Source organism: Vulpes lagopus, chromosome 2 (assembly GCF_018345385.1).
Source record: "Vulpes lagopus strain Blue_001 chromosome 2, ASM1834538v1, whole genome shotgun sequence".
Lineage (NCBI taxonomy): Eukaryota > Metazoa > Chordata > Mammalia > Carnivora > Canidae > Vulpes > Vulpes lagopus.
The window spans coordinates 72493047-72512877 of NC_054825.1; the positions used below are offsets into that span (position 1 = coordinate 72493047).

A 19831-nucleotide genomic window follows, 5' to 3' on the forward strand; every position below is an offset into this window, starting at 1 on the left:
TGTTGAAACAACGTATTCGCACCCTCTTCTATCATTTGAATATTGAGATTATAAAGTTCTTGTTCTTAGCCTAGTTCCTGACACTTGTGAATGCTCAGTAATGGTTGGTTTTGGTTTGTATGCTGTTAAAAAATTATTATTGTTGGTTTAGAAAAGCTCCATACTAATAAAACTATCAATTTTCATTTCGTCAGATGTATTCTCATACTGTGTACAAATCTCTAATTTAGTACTTGTTAAATTATAGTACTTACAAACATTTATTCTATGTCTGGAACACTTAACTAGACTGTGAGCTTTGAGGGCAGAAACCATCTTATTTATATTTATAATCAATCTCATTAAGTGGTGCCCCCCTCTCCCCTAAGCATGTCTGATTTATAGGGTTTTTTTTCTTTGTTTTTTTCTTAAGGTTTGGCATAGAAATGGTGCCTCTAGTTCAAAATGAACAAGAGGTCTTGGATTTGGATGGGGAGCCTGATCTGTCCAATCTAGAAGGATTCCAGTGGGAAGGTATTTCCATTTCTTCATCTCCTGGGTTGGCAAGGAAGCGAAGCCTTTCTGAGAGCAGTGTGATCATGGACAGGGCTCCTTCTGTTTATAGCTTCTTCAGTGAGGAAGGTACAGGCAAAGAAAATGAGCCCCAACAGATTTTTTCACCTAGTGACTCGTTGAGGGCTGCACAGAGTCAGACAACAACCATGGGCCTTAAGCAGGAGGTGACACCTCTGGCTGCCTCTTTAAGAACAGGTGAAAGGGCTGAAAATGTTGCTAGTCAAAGGCGACATAGCGCACAGTTGTCCTCTGACCGAACGATACCTCTGATGCACTTGGCCAAAGACCTGAACAGTCAGGAGAGTTCTACACCACCTTCAGAGAACCAGAATACCCAGGAGAGTAATGGAGAAGGAAACTCTTTATCATCAAATACATCCTCAGCCCTTGGAATCTCCAGTTTGGCAGACGCAGCCACAGACAGTAGCTGTACCTCTGGCACTGAGCAAAACGACGGCCAGAATGTGAGAAAGAAACGAAGAGCCACTGGAGTGAGTATGATTGCCCATGCTTGTTAATAGGACATTTCATGTGGTGATTTGGCTATTACAAGATTTATCCCTTTAATTTTTTCTGGCTTCTGGAATTATGCTTCTCCCTACACTGGAGTAGGTTTATGAGGCTCTTTACTTTCATATTCTTATCCTATTGGTTTCTTTCTTTCTTTCTTTCTTTCTTTCTTCTTCTTCTTTTTTTTTTTTTTTTTTAAGATTTTATTTCTTTATTTGTGAGAGACACAGAAAGAGAGGCAGAGACACAGACAGAGAGAGAAGCAGGCTCCCTGTAGGGAGCATGTTGCCAGGACTCAATCCCAGAACCCCGGGATCACGATCTGAGCCAAAGATGCTCAACCACGGAGCCACCCAGGTGTCCCATCCTATTGGTTTCTTTCACTGAGTAATTCTACTAAGTTAGATGTAACTGAATATGAATGTACAGTACTAGGAAAATATGAAGTCATCTCTAAAACTAGTCTCTACGTCAATGATTCTTTGTTATCACCTGACCAAGGAGTAAGCCACATCCTCAGCTGTAACTCTGTTTTCATGATGCATTCTGTACTGCTGCTAAAGAAAGGCACTCTAGTGTTACATTTCTAGGGCACGAATGCTTGTTAGGCCCAGGACTGTTGAGCTTATCACTAAGATAGTTTTCACACTACTAGAGTACATCTATGTGAACATAGTCTTAGAAATAATTTTAGTCTTGAGCACCTGGGTGGCTCAGTGGTTGAGCGTCTGTCTTCAGCTCAGGTCCCAGAGTCCTGAGATCAGGTCCTGCATCAGGCTCTCCACAGAGATCCTGCTTCTCCCTCTGCCTGTGTCTCTGTCTCTCTCTCTGTGTGTCTCATGAATAAACAAATAAAATCTTAAAAAAAAAAAAAAGAAATAGTTTTAGTCTCTGTTATTCAGTATTTTGTACCTTAGTTGTGCAGCTTGGCCCCTTCCGAACCCATTCCTTCACTGACACCACTTCTCTTCTGGCATCTCTGTCACTAATATTGCCTAACCCTCTCAAGAAGCCTTTCTGAAAAGAAAGGTACTGGTGTCTGGAATGTGACACTGTGGGAAAATGGGCTGTTTCCTTTAAGACCAGGGCAGTTTAGCAGAGTAGTTGAGGCCTTGGCTTGTAGACCTGAGTTCAAATTCCAACTTTGCTCCTTTGAGTTGGACGTTGTAGTGGATGATGTTGGATGAGAGTTGGTCCTGTAACAAAGCTGATATCTAGGGGATTGTCTCATAGATCATTTAGCTTTTTGTCATAAAGATTTTGTTGTAAAGATTTTCTAGTAAAGTAGAAACTGCGCCCCAGTGAAATCAGGTATATGCATTACTGGCTTTGTCCATACTTCTGACTGTCCTTTGCTTTCCCAACGTGAAATGCTATGCCATAGCCCCAGTGCTTCACCACCTCTAGGATGCTAGGAAGGTCTTGACCTTAGATTCTGTTCTGGGGTTTTTTGTTTGTTTTTTAAAGATTTTATTTCATTTAAAGCAGGGGAGAGAGCATGAGCAGAAAGAGGAAAGGGAAGGAGAATCTCAAGCAGACTCCATGCCGAGCTTGCAGCCTGATGTGGTGCTCAGGCTCATAACCCCAAGATCACGACCTGAGCTGAAACCAAGAGTTGGACACCTAACTCACTGTGCCACCCAGGAGCACCTGTTTTATTATCTTTTTAATCAGATACATTCAACTAATATTTAAGTTCATACCTTATGCATTGGATTCCTAGTATCCTGTTAGAGATGATAGCAGCAATGAAGAACAAAGTATAATGGTCTTAGAGTTTGTTTTTTTCCTTTCCTGGGTAATGGCCTTTACACATTTAGTATTACTCAGTTTTCTTTCTCTTCTCAGGATGGATCTTCTCCTGAACTCCCAAGTCTTGAGAGAAAAAACAAAAGAAGGAAAATTAAAGGAAAGAAAGGTATAGTACAAATATTCTGAACAAAAATAAATTGTTCTTACAGCAATTCAGCCTTTTTACAACTTGACACAGGGTATAATTGTGGTTATCAAATAGTGATCATCCATTTATTATTATTTTTTGACATTTTTGTTGTCTTGCTTAAGGGCATAGAAAAGTTTGATTTTATTTTTATTTATTTATTTTTTTTACCATATCCAGTTGTAGCTATAGAAGAAATGTTTGCCACATAGACCCATAAGCTAAAGTTAATATATATCTTGGACAAATTGAGTTCAGCATAAAGTCAGAAAGTCTTATTGGGCCTTTTTAGTGGTGAAGAGGAATAGGTTCTTTAGTAAAAATTTTGTCTCTTGGTTGTTCATAGCCATTTCTCTCAATTTTCATTTTTGAGGTATCTGTGTTGCTTCTCTTACTTAAATTGAGAGAAGTTGTTAGAGTCATTCCCTCTACACTTCTGTGATTCTTGCTTTCTCCTGACTCAACCCTTTCTGCTGTAAGAGCTAGGGTCAGAAGTGATTAGATGAACCTTGGGTGGTTGGATGTGATGGATAAGGTAGGAGTCATGGATGACCCCAGTTTCTGGCTGAGGCATCTTTGGGGATGATGGTATTATTTGTAGAGCTGGAAAACTCCCATAAGAGGAGGACAGTGATGAGTCCCCTTTTGGATTTTTTGAGTTAACGAATCTTAGAGACATCTTAGTAAAGATATCAAAGTGGTAGTTGGGTATGTGGTTCTGGAGTTTAGGGAAGACATCTTGACTTACCGAATGGGAAAGAGACAAAGATAATAAATACATACATGTGGTAGGACATTTTATTTAAAGTAACTTTAAATGTACTATCTCGAAGCTATATTTTTTCAGGAAGTTTTCTCTAAGAAAGCGAACTATTTTATGGTAACTAAGAGACTAGAAGAATAGGGATTGGGAAGAGAGTGTAAGCTGTTCACATCTGGGGCTCAATCTAAGCAAAAGAAGAGGGTGACAGATAAAGGAAAAATGAGAATTGAAATGTATGACAGTTGCTCTGCCTGGGGCAAAGATTGCACTTGGAAGGGAAGTGGTGGAAGATGGTGATGAAGTAAGATGGTACCGTGTGACAGCACACTTGAACCTATGAATTACCTCCATCTTACCAATTTTTTTGGTTTAGCTCTGACATCAGTCTCAACACAACAGCATGATTTGTGAGATCTGATGAGTCTCCAGTCACCTGTTGAAGAGCAAATACGGGCTTATCCTAGAGAACTGATACAGTTCCACCATCTCTGGAGCTGTATTATTAAGGAGTCATCTCCAGTATCAAACTGAGCCTTACGGTTTCTTTTGGCAGAACGTTCTCAGGTTGACCAGCTGCTGAATATTTCTTTAAGGGAGGAAGAACTAAGCAAATCACTGCAGTGCATGGATAACAACCTTCTGCAAGCCCGTGCAGCACTGCAGACAGCATACGTTGAAGTTCAGAGGCTACTTCTGCTCAAGCAGCAGGTAACCAAGGATGGAACATTTAATAAGAATGGATCATCTCTGAAGTTGGATTTCAAAATGCTTAACAAATTACTTTATTTTTAGATAACTATGGAGATGAGTGCACTGAGGACCCATAGAATACAGATTCTACAGGGATTACAAGGTATTCTGGAGAGAATCTGATGGATTAGATCCTGTAACTTATTTCTTTGTTATCTATACGGGGAATTGAAGTAGTCATGAAAAGGTCATATGTTTTCTCTCCTGTCTCCTTGCTTTCATCCTTTTATAGAAGGGCCTGTAAGACTGTATACCCCTAAAATGCTTAGCAGCAGGGGCAGTATGTTACAGAAAGAACCTTGGGTTAGGAATCAAAAGACCTGGGTTCAAATCTTGCTTTTCCATTAGTAACTATATGACTTTGGATAAGTCACTTAAAATTTAAAAATGGAATGCTAATACCTATTCTGCCTGTGTCCTTGTTGGTCATATAGATTTTATGACAGTGTATTTCAAAGAATTATGAGGGACTTCAGAATTCTCTTGTAATTTTTAAAAATACAGATTGGCTCTGAAATGAATGACTTTTCAGAAACCATTTTTGCATTTGTACATACGTATGTCTCCCATTCTAGAAACATATGAACCTTCTGAGCGCCCAGACCAGGTTCCTTATAGCCTTCCACGAGAGCCAAGGAACAGTAGATCTCAGACATCTGCTGATGCCACACTGCTGCCTACTCCCTTTTTCCCAGTTTTTCTGGAGCCTCCATCTTCCCACATGTCTCCATCGTCCACTGGAGTCCCTCTCCAAGTAACCACATCTCCTACTTTCCAAGCCCATGGCAGTGTTCCTGCTCCAGACTCCTCAATTCAGATTAAACAAGAACCCATGTCTCCTGAACACGACGAGAGTGTGAATGCTGTGTCACAAGGCTCTGATGACAATGTGTCCAAGGAATTACTGCAAGTTAATAGTACGTAAACTTTTCTGAGGATTAACGGTAACCTGGCAGTGGGTCTAGCGCAGTTTTAGGTCAGTGACATAGTCATATTTGCCCATTAAAACTAAAGTTGCTAGAATTAATTTTTCTTGAAATTCCTTCACTTAGAAGGATTGTTATTTTTGAGAGAGACTGCACACATTTGTGGTTGGGGAGGGGCAGAGGGAGAGAGAGTCTTAAGCAGGCTCCACACCCAGTGCCAAGCCTGATGCAGGGCTTGATCTCTTAACTCTGAGATCATGAGCTGACCTGAAATCAAGAAGTTTGGCTAACTGACCCATCCAGGCACCCCTTAGGAGGATTATTTAAATATCAACAACTTTTTTCTCAATTTTCCCTAATCTAGGATTACTAAACGGACTTTGCATTAGCAAAGGTTCCATAATGAGGATTGGTGCAGAATTGTTTGTTTTGTTTGTTTGTTTGGAGTATTTTTTTTTTGTGTGTGAGATAAATTAAGTTGAACTTAGTCAAGTTCCTAGATAAGCTATATCTTCTGAATTTCTCAGCACTTAACTTTCTTTATCATTTAAAAGCAAGGCTGGAAGAAAAAAAAAAAAAAAAAAAAAAAGCAAGGCTGGGCTAATATAAGCCTAAGAGGCAGGTGGCCATGATTAAGGGCAGAGGACACTGGATTTGGAATCATCAGTAAGAACTTGAGTGGTTTTGAGAAATAGCCAGTTTTTGCTCTTCATAAAATAACATTCACCTGGTTACCATTTGAGACTAACTTCTAAGCTATTTTAAACTTTATCTGAAGTTTTTATAACCAAAATGGTGCTATACTGAAAATTAAGTAAAAATAAACTGCCATTGTGTGATCTGAACAAAAGCAAAAAGTCTGAAAAATTACCTTAGCTTTTGCTACCTGTTGCAACACTAACCTAGATATGTATCTCAAATGTATATTATCTTTCATTTTGAATTTTGTTGTCTTTGTGTAAATAGTAATCAGTATTTTTTAAAAACTGGTAAAGTATTATAGTGACTTTTTAAGATAATATTTTTAAATGGCTTTTACTAATTTTTTTCCTCTGCAAAATAATTCATGCTCATGTAAAAAAATGGAAAACTAGGGATCCCTGGGTGGCGCAGCGGTTTGGCGCCTGCCTTTGGCCCAGGGCGCGATCCTGGAGACCCGGGATCGAATCCCACGTCGGGCTCCCGGTGCATGGAGCCTGCTTCTCCCTCTGCCTGTGTCTCTGCCTCCTCTCTCTCTGTGACTATCATAAATAAATAAAAAAAAATTTAAAAAAAAAAAAAAAAAAAAAAAATGGAAAACTATAAAAATGTAGATATGTTATTTCAGTCTTAAATTATAAATGTTTGTGTGTTTACCTGTGAACTTTATACAAAGAGAAAATTAAAAAAAAATCAAAAAAAAAAAAGAAAATCATAGTCTGTTATAACCTAACTTTTTTCTTTTTGATATATCTTGATCATTTTCTTGTGTCACAAAAATAATTCATCTGAAATATTTTAATTTTACTAGTTGAATAATACTTGAGAAGTTGCATAATATGGATGTGGTAATTTATATGAGCTCCATTGAATATTTAGTTTTTATCTTTTTTTTTTTTTTTTTTTTAGGAATTCTGTAGAACACTACATTGTGTATGTCTTTGAGTATGTCTGTGGTTATTTCATCAGTTTAAATTCCTCAGCATAAAATAACTAAGTCAAAGAAAATAGACATTTTTAAGTCAGCTGGCTTTTTAACTCTTATGTAGCCAAACTGGATGATGTATCATTGACAGTCTTACCAATGGCATAGTGAAAACATCTAAGAAATAAAGGTGAAAGCGCTTCAGCTAAGTAGATATTTAAATGTCTACCAAGAATAGGGGCACCTGGGTGGCTCAGCACCTGTCTTCCGCTCAGGTCATGATCCTGGGGTCCTGGGATCAAGCCCCATGTCTGGCTTCCTGCTCAGCGGGAAGTCTGCTTTTTCTCCCTTTGTCCCTCCCCCTGCTCATGCTTTCTCTCTCAAATAAATAAATAAAATCTTGGGGGAAAAAAAGTCTATCAAGAATAAAACATAATGTTAAATATGTGGACATTTCAAACAAGAAAAAAAGAAAAAAGATGGGTAGAAATGGTCCATGCCCATAAAAAGCTTTTATACAGTATAAAACATGCATGCTATTTGTGAGATCAACGCAGGGCAAAGTGTAGTAAGTGCTATAATAGAAATTTTTGCAGGTTACGGAAAGCTGATGGGTGATACAACTGCTTTAACATTCATAGCTTTACTCACTTACCACTGAAAGGTGGTTATTTGGTAGAGATTTGATCATTGATAAATAATGGCAATTTATGATGGTAAATAAACACAAAAGATGTAATAATTCCTTTCTTCTCAATTCAGGAGAGAACAGTGACAGTTGTCCAGTTTATCCAGTTATCACTGCAACGTTGTCCTTATCAGAGGTCACAGAAAGTTTCCATGAGCCTAGCCAAGAACTGAAGTTTTCCACAGAGCAAGGAAATACCAGGAACAGAGGAAATACCCCCTCCTCCCAACCAACTGGTCTTCCAGGCATAAATAAAGAAGATGAAGAGGCAGTTAAAGGCAACAGCGGGTCTGAGGCCTGTACCAGTTCTTTTCCAAGATTGTCGTTTGTTTCCGAAACCCCCTTAGAGAGGGAGCCCCACTCCCCAGCTGACCAGCTAGAACAGCAGGCAGAGTCTACTCTGACATCAGCTGAAACTCGAGGAAACAAGAAAAAGAAGAAACTTAGGAAAAAGAAAACACTTCGGGCTGCTCATGTTCCTGAGAACAGTGACACTGAACAGGATGTATTTACTGCTAAACCAGTAAGGAAAGTAAAGACTGGAAAGTCAGCTAAAGGGGGGAAGGTAACAACCTCCACCTGGGAAGATAGTAGAACTGGCCCAGAACAAGAGAGTGTCAGGGATGAGCCAGATAGTGACTCGTCTCTGGAGGTCCTAGAAGTCCCTAATCCTCAATTGGAAGTGGTGGCCATTGAATCTTCTGAATCTGGAGAAGAGAAACCAGACAGTCCATCTAAAAAGGATATTTGGAACTCCACAGAGCAAAACTCATTAGAAACTTCTCGTTCTGGTTGTGATGAAGTTAGCTCTACCAGTGAGATTGGCACTCGTTATAAAGATGGTATCCCTGTAAGGTGAGGATGTTGTGCTGGTCCAATCAGAACAGCTTACACCATTGTTCTTTTCTTAAAAAACAGAACCTTTGGTTATGAATCAGTTTTTAAATGAATCAAATGTATAGAAAATCCAATAAAGATTATTGGTATGGAAGAATGAAACCTTGGCAATGGGGATTTTCTACTTTCTCATTTATGTTGTAAATATTTACTTGTATCTCTTTTCATATAGAAGTTTCAGATGGAAAAACTTATCTCTTCTGTTACTGCTGTGTTGCCCATTGTTTAGAATAATCCTTTGAGCCAGGAAATTATAAGTTTTATTGCCTGTCCTATTCACAGGTTCTAAAAAGATGTTTGCTATTATTTTGTAGTGTGGCAGAAACTCAGACTGTGATCTCCTCCATTAAAGGATCAAAGAACTCTTCAGGTATTGGTATATTCACCTTTATTTAAATTAACCACAGAAAAAGCTTACAAATAATAGAGCCAGGGTTTAAATAGGCCTGTAGAATGGGGTGGGGTGGGATGATCATCACCAAGAGGATTGCTTCAACCAGCAATTTTGGTATCTGTAAATCCTAAATACTGCCTTTTTATAGTTTCTTATTCCCATCTGTCTTATCTGTTCAACTACTGAGTATTAAGGTTTCATTGGCTTCTGGGGGGTTTGCTTTGAGAAGGAACTGCTTAAAGAATAATGCCTTATTCAACAAAATAACTGGCAGCAGAAAGGAGGATGTGGAGAGAGATTTGGTACTTTCAGGTTCATTCAAAAAATAAGTACCTTTTTTCCTAAGTGAGAGGCCTTTTCTGCCTTCTTTTGTTATGAAGTCTTCATAATGAAGATCATTAATGAAAAATGTGTTTTGCTAGGGAGCAAGATTTTGAGGAGAATCCAGGGACCACTATATAGTTTTAATTTTTGAGTATCTTTTCACACAAAAGCAGACATGTCTCTGAAACATATTCTTGTTTTCCAGAAATATCTTCCGAGCCAGGAGATGATGATGAACCCACAGAAGGGGCCTTTGATGGGCACCAAGCTGCAGTGAATGCAATTCAGATATTTGGGAATTTACTGTACACCTGTTCAGCAGATAAAACTGTCCGAGCTTATAATCTAGTGGTGAGTTGGTAAATCAATTTGAATTTTTGCAGGTTTTAGGAACTCAAGTTCACACTCTCTTAAATAATAGGGGAATCTATTTGCTGTCCAGATATGAGGTGAGTTTTAGACTAACTGTAGATAAGGTTGATGCAGTGGCTTGGCAGGATCACTGGGTACTTAGCTTCTTTCTGGCTGTCTGCTCTGCTTTCTCTGGTATCACCTCTTCCTAAAGCTCGTCCTAAAGCTCATTCTCCTCTTGCTCACAGACAGATGTCAGAAGCCCTTGGGGTTTCTTCTTCCTCCCATCACCAAAAAAACAAAAAATAAAAAACAAAAATGGTCCTATGCCTGATTGTGGACAACCACTTGGCAAAGGGAGATGAGATGACAGCAGTAGGCTTGGCCAGTCAGTTTCTAGCCCTGGTGTTGCTGAAAAGGTCAGTCATATAGATATTACAAAATAGGGTAGAAGGAATATTGGAGAAGTGCTAGAGGAGGCATTTTTCCTCAAGTTGATTAATTGTGCCAAGTTACTAAGGAGAACAGCATTGTCTATTCATACTTAGTATAATCTGATACTCACACTTAGTATAATCTGATGCTCATTACTCTCAATTTTCATAGGATGAACTTTTGAGGTTTGAATTTGGTGTATGTCAAACTAATTTGCTTTATTAATGATGATAACCAAGAAACTTTAGGCTGAACACCAGGAAAGTATTTGAAATTCCTAAAGTCCTTGAAAGTCAAAAGGCTAGATGATGGAAAATGAAAATATGTTCTCGCTAGGCAACAGGTCTCATTAGCCTAGTGATCTGAAGGGGAAATGGGGATGACTGAAGGAAGGGAACAGAGGTACCAGGGAGTATGAGTGTAACATTTAGGGGATCGGTTGTCACTCTGGATTGCAAGATAAATCTATCTATGTATGTACATTTGAAGTGGGTCTCTGTGCATGAAGATAACATTTAGGATGCTCCCTTGTGAAACCATCCCCGGACCACTATGGCCTGTGATAGCACCATCTTTGAATATTGTGGAACATTCTCTCCGAAGTTATTGATGAAATGCAAGAACTTATTTGGGAAGTTAGCTACAGTTTGGATTTGTCAGATCTTTGGTCCATATGTTGGAGAGCCTTGCCCTAGGCATTAATTAAAATATTACTCTATCTTAGAGCAGATTGACCTAAGTATTTTTGGTATGGCTCAGCTAACATAGCTGAAGTACTTAGTTCCTGTGACTGTTTACTGGGCATTTAGTGAACAGATACTTACTGAGCACCTTTTGTATACCAAGCACTAACCTAGGCACTGAGGATACAGTAGCAAACTGTATGTTTTAGCATTTTTGTTGTTGTTGAGGAAATGTGTTACCTAATCCTTAATGTATCCACAAGCAATGATCTGATATGTGCTTGACTTTAGAGTCGGAAGTGCATTGGTGTCTTTGAGGGGCATGCCTCCAAAGTGAACTGCCTCTTGGTAACCCAAACCTCTGGGAAGAATGCTGCGCTTTACACTGGTTCCAGTGACCATACCATTCGCTGCTATAACGTCAAGGTGAGTGAGTCCAGAGAAATCAAAAGTGATCATTTACACTGCTTTACTGTATAGAGTGGAGACACTAAGACAGATACTCTATTCTGTCCACATTCTTTTTTTTTTTTTTTTTTTAAGATTTTACTTATTTATTCATGAGAGACAGAGAAAGAGAGGCAGAGAACACAGGGAGAGGGAGAAGCAGGCTCCCTGCAGGGAGCCCAGTGTGAGACTCAATCCTGGGACTCCAGGATCATGACCTGAGCTGAAGGCAGATGCTCAACCACTGAGCCACCCAAGTGTCCCCGTTCTTATGCTTCTGAGCCTATTTAGTACAGGCATACCTCAAAGATACTGCAGGCTAGGTTCCAGGCCACTAGAATATCAGTAAAATGAGTCAAATGAATTTTTTGGTTTCTTGGTGGAAAGTTATATTGATGCTATACTGTATTCTATTAGTGTGCAGTGGCATTATATCTAGAAAAACAGTGTATGTACCTTAATTAAGAAATACTTTTTTCTCTCCTCCACAGAGAGGGGAAAAAAGGAAAAGAAAAATACTTTATTGCTAAACAAATGCTAACCATCATCTAAGTTTTCAGTGAGCTGTAATCTTTTTGCTGGTGGAGGAGGGTCTCTATGTTGATGGCTGCTGACTGATGAGGAAGGGGTGGTTGCTGAGGGCTGGGGTGGCTACAGTTATTTCTTAAAATAAGACAAAAATGAAGTTTGCTACCTGGATTGACTTCCTTTCATGAATGATTTCTCTATAGTGTGTAATGCTGTTTGATAGCATTTTACCCATGGTAGACTTCTTTAAAAATTGGAGTCCCATGTTCTCAAACCCTGCCACTGTTTTATCAACTAAGTTTGTGGAATATCCTAAACCCTTTGTATCATTTCAACAACCTTCACTGCATCTTCATGAGGAATAGATTCCATCTCAAGAAACCACTTTCTTTTTCATCCATAGGAAACACCTCCTCTTCCATTACAATTTTATCATGAGATTGCAGCATTCAGTCATGCCTTCAGGCTCCACTTTGCATTCTAGTTCTCTTGCATTCCCACTACATCTCCAGTTACTTCCTCCCCTAAAGTCTTGAATTCCTCATTCAAAGTCATCCATGAGGGCTGGAATCAACCTCTTCTAAACTCCCGTTCACATTGATATTTTAACTTCTTCCCTTAATGGCATCTAGAATAGTGAATCCTTTCCAAAAAGTTTTCAGTTTATTTTGCCCAAACCCATCAGAGCAATCACTATCTATAGCAGCTATAGCCTTGCAAAATGTATTTCTTAGGGATCCCTGGGTGGTGCAGCGGTTTGGCGCCTGCCTTTGGCCCAGGGCGCAATCCTGAAGACCCGGGATCGAATCCCACATCGGGCTCCCGGTGCATGGAGCCTGCTTCTCCCTCTGCCTATGTCTCTGCCTCTCTCTCTCTCTCTCTCTCTCTCTCTCTGTGACTATCATAAATTAAAAAAAAAAAAAAAAAAGATTAAAAAAAATGTATTTCTTAAAAAATAAGACTTGAAAGTTGAAATGGCCCCTCCATTCATGGGCTGCAGAGTGGATGTTGTGTTAGCAGGCATGAAAACAACATTAATCTTGTTGTACTTCTCCATTAGATCTGTTCAGTGACTAGGTGCCTTTCAGTGAGCATTCATATTTTAAAAGAAATATTTTTTTTTCCTTTTTATTATGGTATATATCTGGTTCCCCTATAAAACTACAAAAAAAAAATCTCACATGGGTTAACCAGAGGCAATTGAATTTTAACATTTGGGCATGTTTATTGTCTTTTTTTTTTTTTTTTTTTTAATTTATTTATTATAGTCACAGAGAGAGAGAGAGAGAGAGGCAGAGACACAGGCAGAGGGAGAAGCAGGTTCCATGCACTGGGAGCCTGACGTGGGATTCGATCCCGGGTCTCCAGGATCGCGCCCTGGGCCAAAGGCAGGCGCCAAACCGCTGCGCCACCCAGGGATCCCTGTCTTTTTCTTTATTTCACAATATTATACATGGCATTTATATTTGTAATTTTATGGGAGAAAATTGAATAATTTCAGGAACTGACTCTTAGCGGCATAAAAGAGGTTTGGGAAAAGAGGTCAAAAACTTTGACAGCTTACAGCTTTTATCATCCTACCCACTTCTTTTTTTTTTTTTTTTAATTTTTTATTGGATTTATGATAGTCACACAGAGAGAGAGAGAGTCAGAGACATAGGCAGAGGGAGAAGCAGGCTCCATGTACCGGGAGCCCAACGTGGGATTCGATCCCGGGTCTCCAGGATCGCACCCTGGGCCAAAGGCAGGCGCCAAAGCACTGCACCACCCAGGGATCCCCATCCTACCCACTTCTAACCATCTCGATTTTAACATCTGTTTTCAACCTTGCTTAAAAGCTACACTTGGGCTTTTAGCTGCTTAGTATCATTCAGTAACAGGTCTTGAGCATCACTGTCTTACTGGCAATACAGCCAGGTTACCTAAGTAACTAGAATAAAATGGCTAGTATAACCCAGTTCTAGAAATTCATGGAAATATTTTCTTGAAGGTGAGATCAAACAGTGCTTATTTAACCTGGGTATGCATTAGAATTACTAAAGAACTTTTTTTTATTTTTATTTTTATTTTTTATTTTTTTTGAAGAACTTTTTTTTAAATGCATATTCCAGAACCCACTGAATTAGAATCTCAGGGATTGAGGATGAAGCTTGGGGTTCTATACATTTTAAAAGCTGCTTAGTTAAGTATGGCTCAGCCAACCCAGCACTGATTTGAAGGAGGCATTTGAGAGCTATTGAAACAGAGAATCAGTTACAGGGAAGCACATACATGATTAATGCAAGTATCAAATATACAACTGTAGTCTTTCTTTCCCTTTTTAGATGGCAAATGCAGCTTTACCTTTGGCTACTTAATTTAATAAGTTTAAGGCCCAATTCTTAGTGCCCTTTGAAGAACTCTACATTCCAAATTACAAACATGGGTAACATTACTGGAGTTTATATTTGTTTTCAGCTTGAGGGTCTTTGGCCAAATCTAAGATAGTCTTCTTCAAAATAGAGGATGCTAGGGGATCCCTGGGTGGCGCAGCGGCTTGGCTCCTGCCTTTGGCCCAGGGCACGATCCTGGAGATCCGGGATCGAATCCCATGTCGGGCTCCCTGCATGGAGCCTGTTTTTCCTTCTGCCTGTGTCTCTGCCTCTCTCTCTCTCTCTGACGATCACGAATAAATAAATAAAATCTTAAAAAAAAAAAAAAAATAGAGGATGCTAAATTTTTTTCCTCATAAAAATCCTTTCACACTCTGCTTTAAAAAGGATTGATTTCACATTTTATTTGCTGCTAACCTCTGCTAATTAGGCATCTTGTACTTTTCTTAGACGCGAGAGTGTGTGGAGCAGTTAGAGCTAGAAGACCGGGTTCTGTGCCTCCATAGTAGGTGGCGAATCCTCTATGCAGGACTGGCAAATGGCACTGTGGTCACCTTCAACATCAAGGTCAGTGTCTGTGGGGAGAAGGCTGCATTCCCATGTCACTTGAAAGTAGTGTGTGTGTGTGGAAAGAAGTAGAAGGCAGACCTTTTCCTATTTTCTTGTGTGAGAAAACCGCAGAATTAGCTGCTACTCAAAAACTGTTACCTTCTGGTATAAGTGAAACAAGATCCTTCATTCTGTCTGCTCAGGCCCAAGTGTGCCAGAACCAAAAGGTAGCTCTACTAAATTAAACCAAGCCTGATGATTTGGGGCCAAATAATGAGTCATAGATTAAACTAGTCTATCTCATTTTAAGAATGACACCATGAAAAATGAGCTCAAATTCTTTTGAGTCTGACATTGATGTAGTTTGGAACTGATTTAGGGTTTCATGAGGATAGCCTATTTTGTAATGTGAACTAAGTCATAGGTTTGCCTTTTGCCCATGTGGCCTCATTCTTTCCTAACTCACAGATAAATTTATTTGTTGAGCAAACCTTTACTGAGCATCTGTTTTGTGCTAGGCCTCAGGATAGAGCTTAGGAAATGAGAAGGGACCAGTTCTTGATGGCCCTATACTGCTGTGTTAATGTAGGTGAACTTCCATCTTGTGGGCTTTAAAGTATGAGAGACATGATGCAATTTATATTTTAGAAAAAGTCATTCTGGAGTTGATGAGATAGGAAAATACTGGTACTAGTAGAGGCAGGAAGATCATTTAGGAGGCTTTGTAGTAGAAGAAGACAAGAAAGGTTAGAGTACCCGCAAAAAAAAAAAAAAAAAGAAAGGTTAGAGTAAGGATGAAGAGAGGAGAATGGATAAAAGATGTAAGAGGTAGAGTTGATCATTTTGGTTACTAATGAATTGTAGCACTGTATCCCAAGGTCATCAGGTCATTTTTTTTTTTTTTTGAGAGTGTTGCAGTGGGTGGGGCAGGGGAAAAGAGGGAGAGAAAAAAATCTAAAGCTGGCTCAACGCCCAGCATGGAACCCAATATGGGACTCAGTCTTCTGACCCTGAGATCACAACCTGAACCATAATCAAAAGTTGGACGCCTAACCAGCTAAGCTACCCAGGCTCCCCATGGTCATCTTTCCACACAGTGTGTTACAATGTTTACTGTGTTATACTGGATTATAGTATCATTCATATGTTTAATGAATACCTATCAATACTCTCCTTCCACATATGAGCTGGAACCACTACTTATAAGGAATACAATAAAATATGTCATGGTTTCTGCCTTGAAGAATCTTAAAAACAAGTTAGAAGAATCTAACATATAGATAATCAAGTGCCAAGTTATTTGGTTATCTTGATATGAATAGATCACAGAAGGGTAATTAGTGAAAGTTGTTGCATTTCATATGTGAAGTGTTAAAAGCTTACATTAGATTCTGTTAGGGCAACAGAAATGAAGAAGAAAGAATAAATTTAAAATAGTTTAAAGGATGAAACTTGCTAATTACTTATTTCTTTTTTGGGAGAGTAATGGTATCAAAGGTAGATAGAAGTTAGGAGCAGGACTTTTGAGGCAGGATGAGGACAAGATATCAAATGGAAATGATCTTTAACTGGTTGACAGACCCCAGAGAAGATAGACCTTGAGACAGAGATTTGAGAATCTCAGCAGACATGGGAATTTTGAAGCCCTGTGGGGGCTGGGCCCTTTTTGGTTTGCCTGTACACCTAGAATGCAGTGCTTCTAAGGTCTCAGCAGAAAGCCAGAACTCCATCAGACTGTCCCCTCAGCACCTAAGATTGCTGGAGTCATTGCTTAGCCCTGGAGGCTCCCAGCTGCTGCTTTGTGCTTTGTTTCTGGGAGTTTCACTGCTTGCATGCACTTGAAGTTCTTATTTATTTATTTATTTGTTTATTTATTTATTTATTTATTTATTGACTTTTTTTTTTTAATGTAATCTCTACACCCAGTGCAGGGCTTGAATTCAATTCAAGAGTAGCATGCTCCACCTAGTAAGCCAGCCAGCCAGTCAGCTCCCCCTCCGCCCCAACCACCACTTCCTTTTTAGAAGTATTGGGGAGGTGGGAGACTTTATGAGCAAGATTGGTGTGGGGATGGGGGAACCAAGTCTAAGATGTGAGATAAAAGAATGTTTAGGGATTCAGGATGTGACCATGCCACTCTGACTGATATAAAAGGCTTCTCTAATTCACAAAATGATGACATGAGAGATGACAGAGAACGAGAAATCAGAAGAACTTGAGAATAACAGAAAGGTGGTAAATGAGAAACTCTTGCCGAAGTAAGTAAGTAATTCTTAGTGGAAAAATTTGGAAACCATGGCAAATTGATTGCACAAATTTTGGATGACAAAAGAAAAAAAAAAACAGGGTAGGAGTTTCTGAGTTTATGGCATGGAAAATGTACTAGAATATGAAAAAAAAAGTTAATCATTATCATTAACTTAAGGGAAGTGGGAGAAGGCTGAAAAAGAGAATAAAGTGCTAATTATGATCAGATAATGTAGGTTGAAGTTAGAAATGTGTTTCTCGTGAAAAAGTTTGCCATATACCCCCAACTGGAATTGGGGTGGAGGGAGTCATGGACACCAAGTGAGTTGGAATGGGAATGGTGGAGATTGGAAAGTTAAAGATAGAGATGTAGTGTGAAAACTTAAGCACAGGTAATAGAATTTAAGAATTTGTAGCAAAGTAGTGATTGGGCTTAGTTGATTTTTGACATTTACCAGCTAAGTTGCTTTTACTTCATCTAACAGTGGCTTGTTTTTCAGAACAATAAACGACTTGAAGTTTTTGAATGCCACGGCCCTCGGGCTGTCAGCTGTCTTGCCACAGCTCAGGAAGGTGCCCGAAAGCTGCTTGTTGTTGGGTCTTATGACTGTACCATTAGTGTACGTGATGCACGGAATGGACTCCTCCTCAGAACTCTGGAGGGCCACAGCAAAACCATTCTTTGCATGAAGGCAAGTAGAGTGCCAGAGAAGAAGAGTTGGTTGTCTGGCACAAAAGATTTGAATGATATTTCCCTTGTTATCTAATGCCTTATTTAGAACACATCATCTTGAAAAGAACAAGGAAATTACAGTGCTTTTCTTTCTTTTTTTTTTTTTTAAGATTTTATTTATTTATTCATGAGAGATAGAGAGAGAGAGGCAGAGACACAGGCAGAGGGAGAAGCAGGCTCCATACAGGGAGCCTGACATGGGACTCGATCCTGGGTCTCCAGGATCAGGCTCTGGACTGACGGCAGCTCTAAACTGCTGAGCCACCCGGGCTGGCCCTATAGTGCTTTTCTTTAGGCTTGAGTCACCAAGGGAAGTACTGTGGGTTTGGTTTTTTTTTTTTTTTTTTTTTTTTTTAAGATTTTATTTATTTATTAGAGAGTGCAAGCATGAGTGGGGGTGGGGAGGGGCAGAGAGAGAAGCAGACTTCCCACTGAGCAGGGAGCCGGGTGTGGGACTTGATCCCAAGACCCCAAGATCATGACCTGAGCAGAAGGCAGACACTTAACCAATTGAGCCACCCAGGAACCCTGGGATGTACTGTATTTTATTAACAGAGAAACCGGTATATTTTATTATAGGATATAGATTTAAAGTCCTTCTAGTCTATTTCACAATCATTCTGAAGAGGTAACATACCCAATAATACATTGTCCTGGTGGTAGGACAGAAATTTTCACTTTAGAAAATTTGTCTGAGGAACTTACTATTTTATCCCTAGTTCATGCTCATCTCAAAGTAGGTTAGAAATTAGAAATCAACAATGTGCTTTGCAGGCTACAGAGAAAACTCAGAACCTTATATGGAATCTAACTCTGTAAACTATCTTCTTTAAGGTGGTGAATGACCTTGTGTTCAGTGGCTCCAGTGATCAGTCGGTCCATGCTCATAACATTCATGTAAGTTGTGTTGTTATAAAGAAATCTTCAGTGGAAGCTTAAAGGATTCCTCAGATCTCTTGCAGTTTGAATAAGACCCTTTTTCCAGTGAAAAGCTTAATAATAATTCCTACTCACATAAGCTCTTAGAAGATAGTGAGCACTCTAGAAATTCTGACCTCATCAGAATTTTTAATGGGGGACAAATGCGAACTTTAGGTAAGGTTTAGTTTGTCTCATTTGAACTTGAGATACACTGAGCATCTGAGACTCACTAAGGAAGTGGATATGTTACATAGTTTAAAATAGAACAAATAAAAACAGCTGAGATATTCTGCTCCAGTCATAGAGGCAGCTCTGTGAAGCTCAGTGCCTAGACTATAAACCTGGGGATAATGCAGCCTCAGGAACTTGTCCAGATGCAGTGAAATGATAAAAGTAGAAATACTTCAAAACCTATATATATATATAGAGTTGTGGGCCTTCGCTTTCTATGATACCAGGTTCTCTCCATCAGAATACATTTCATATATAATACACATATTGTAATAAATGCTTGTTTGAGTACTTCAGCTGTTAAAATTAGTTCAGTTATGTGCAAATAGCTTCAGAGTTAGGGCTTTGGGATAATGGAATCATAAATCTCAAAAGGAATCTGGAAAGTCAATCTAGTGACTTGTCTCTCTTCTGGTGCAGACTGGTGAGCTTGTGCGGATCTATAAAGGTCACAATCATGCAGTGACTGTGGTGAATATCCTAGGAAAAGTGATGGTGACTGCTTGCCTGGATAAATTTGTTCGTGTCTATGAATTACAGGTAGAATTTAGATCCACTGTTTTGCTTGAATGATTTGGGGAGAAGGTCTGTTTGAGTTTGGTGTTGAATTTTTTTTTTTTTAATATAGTAAGGCTGGGGTGGGGCCCAGAAATCTGCATTTTTCAAGCCCTTTAGACAATTTGAAGCAGATGATCCATGGACTACACTTTCAGAAACATGGCTCTGAGATAAGTGGTCAGGTTCACAGAGGTCAATACCGAAATGGTTTCCAGATAGCAACTGTAGTCTCCAAAGCCTGTCTAGTTCTCCTTGTGTGCAGTTTCAGGTTTGAGACTTTGACACTACACAGAAATTAGTTTTCTCATTTCCAATTACCAGCTCCTCCCTTGAGGACTTTATTAGATTGTCATTAGATTATGTTTCTGTAAAAATGCCAGTGGTACTTCAGCATAATGTCTCAGGT

The 19831-nt window shown here is 39.3% G+C and overlaps 1 protein-coding gene across 3 annotated transcripts in view; it reads left to right on the forward strand.

Moving 5' to 3' along the window:
- The window catches only part of ZNF106 (zinc finger protein 106), a 63752-nt gene that overhangs the window by 36125 nt on the left and 7796 nt on the right, over nucleotides 1-19831 (forward strand). For 2 of the 3 annotated variants that reach the window (XM_041742134.1, XM_041742143.1), the window contains 13 exons: nucleotides 413-1046; nucleotides 2914-2983; nucleotides 4321-4475; nucleotides 4560-4620; nucleotides 5093-5434; nucleotides 7830-8610; nucleotides 8967-9022; nucleotides 9576-9721; nucleotides 11131-11265; nucleotides 14637-14753; nucleotides 17483-17674; nucleotides 18550-18612; nucleotides 19288-19407. In XM_041742134.1, coding sequence (XP_041598068.1) covers nucleotides 413-1046; nucleotides 2914-2983; nucleotides 4321-4475; nucleotides 4560-4620; nucleotides 5093-5434; nucleotides 7830-8610; nucleotides 8967-9022; nucleotides 9576-9721; nucleotides 11131-11265; nucleotides 14637-14753; nucleotides 17483-17674; nucleotides 18550-18612; nucleotides 19288-19407 — 2872 coding nt within the window. The remainder of the gene's footprint in view (nucleotides 1-412; nucleotides 1047-2913; nucleotides 2984-4320; nucleotides 4476-4559; nucleotides 4621-5092; nucleotides 5435-7829; nucleotides 8611-8966; nucleotides 9023-9575; nucleotides 9722-11130; nucleotides 11266-14636; nucleotides 14754-17482; nucleotides 17675-18549; nucleotides 18613-19287; nucleotides 19408-19831) is intronic. The other variant, XM_041742152.1, reaches the window with a different exon arrangement.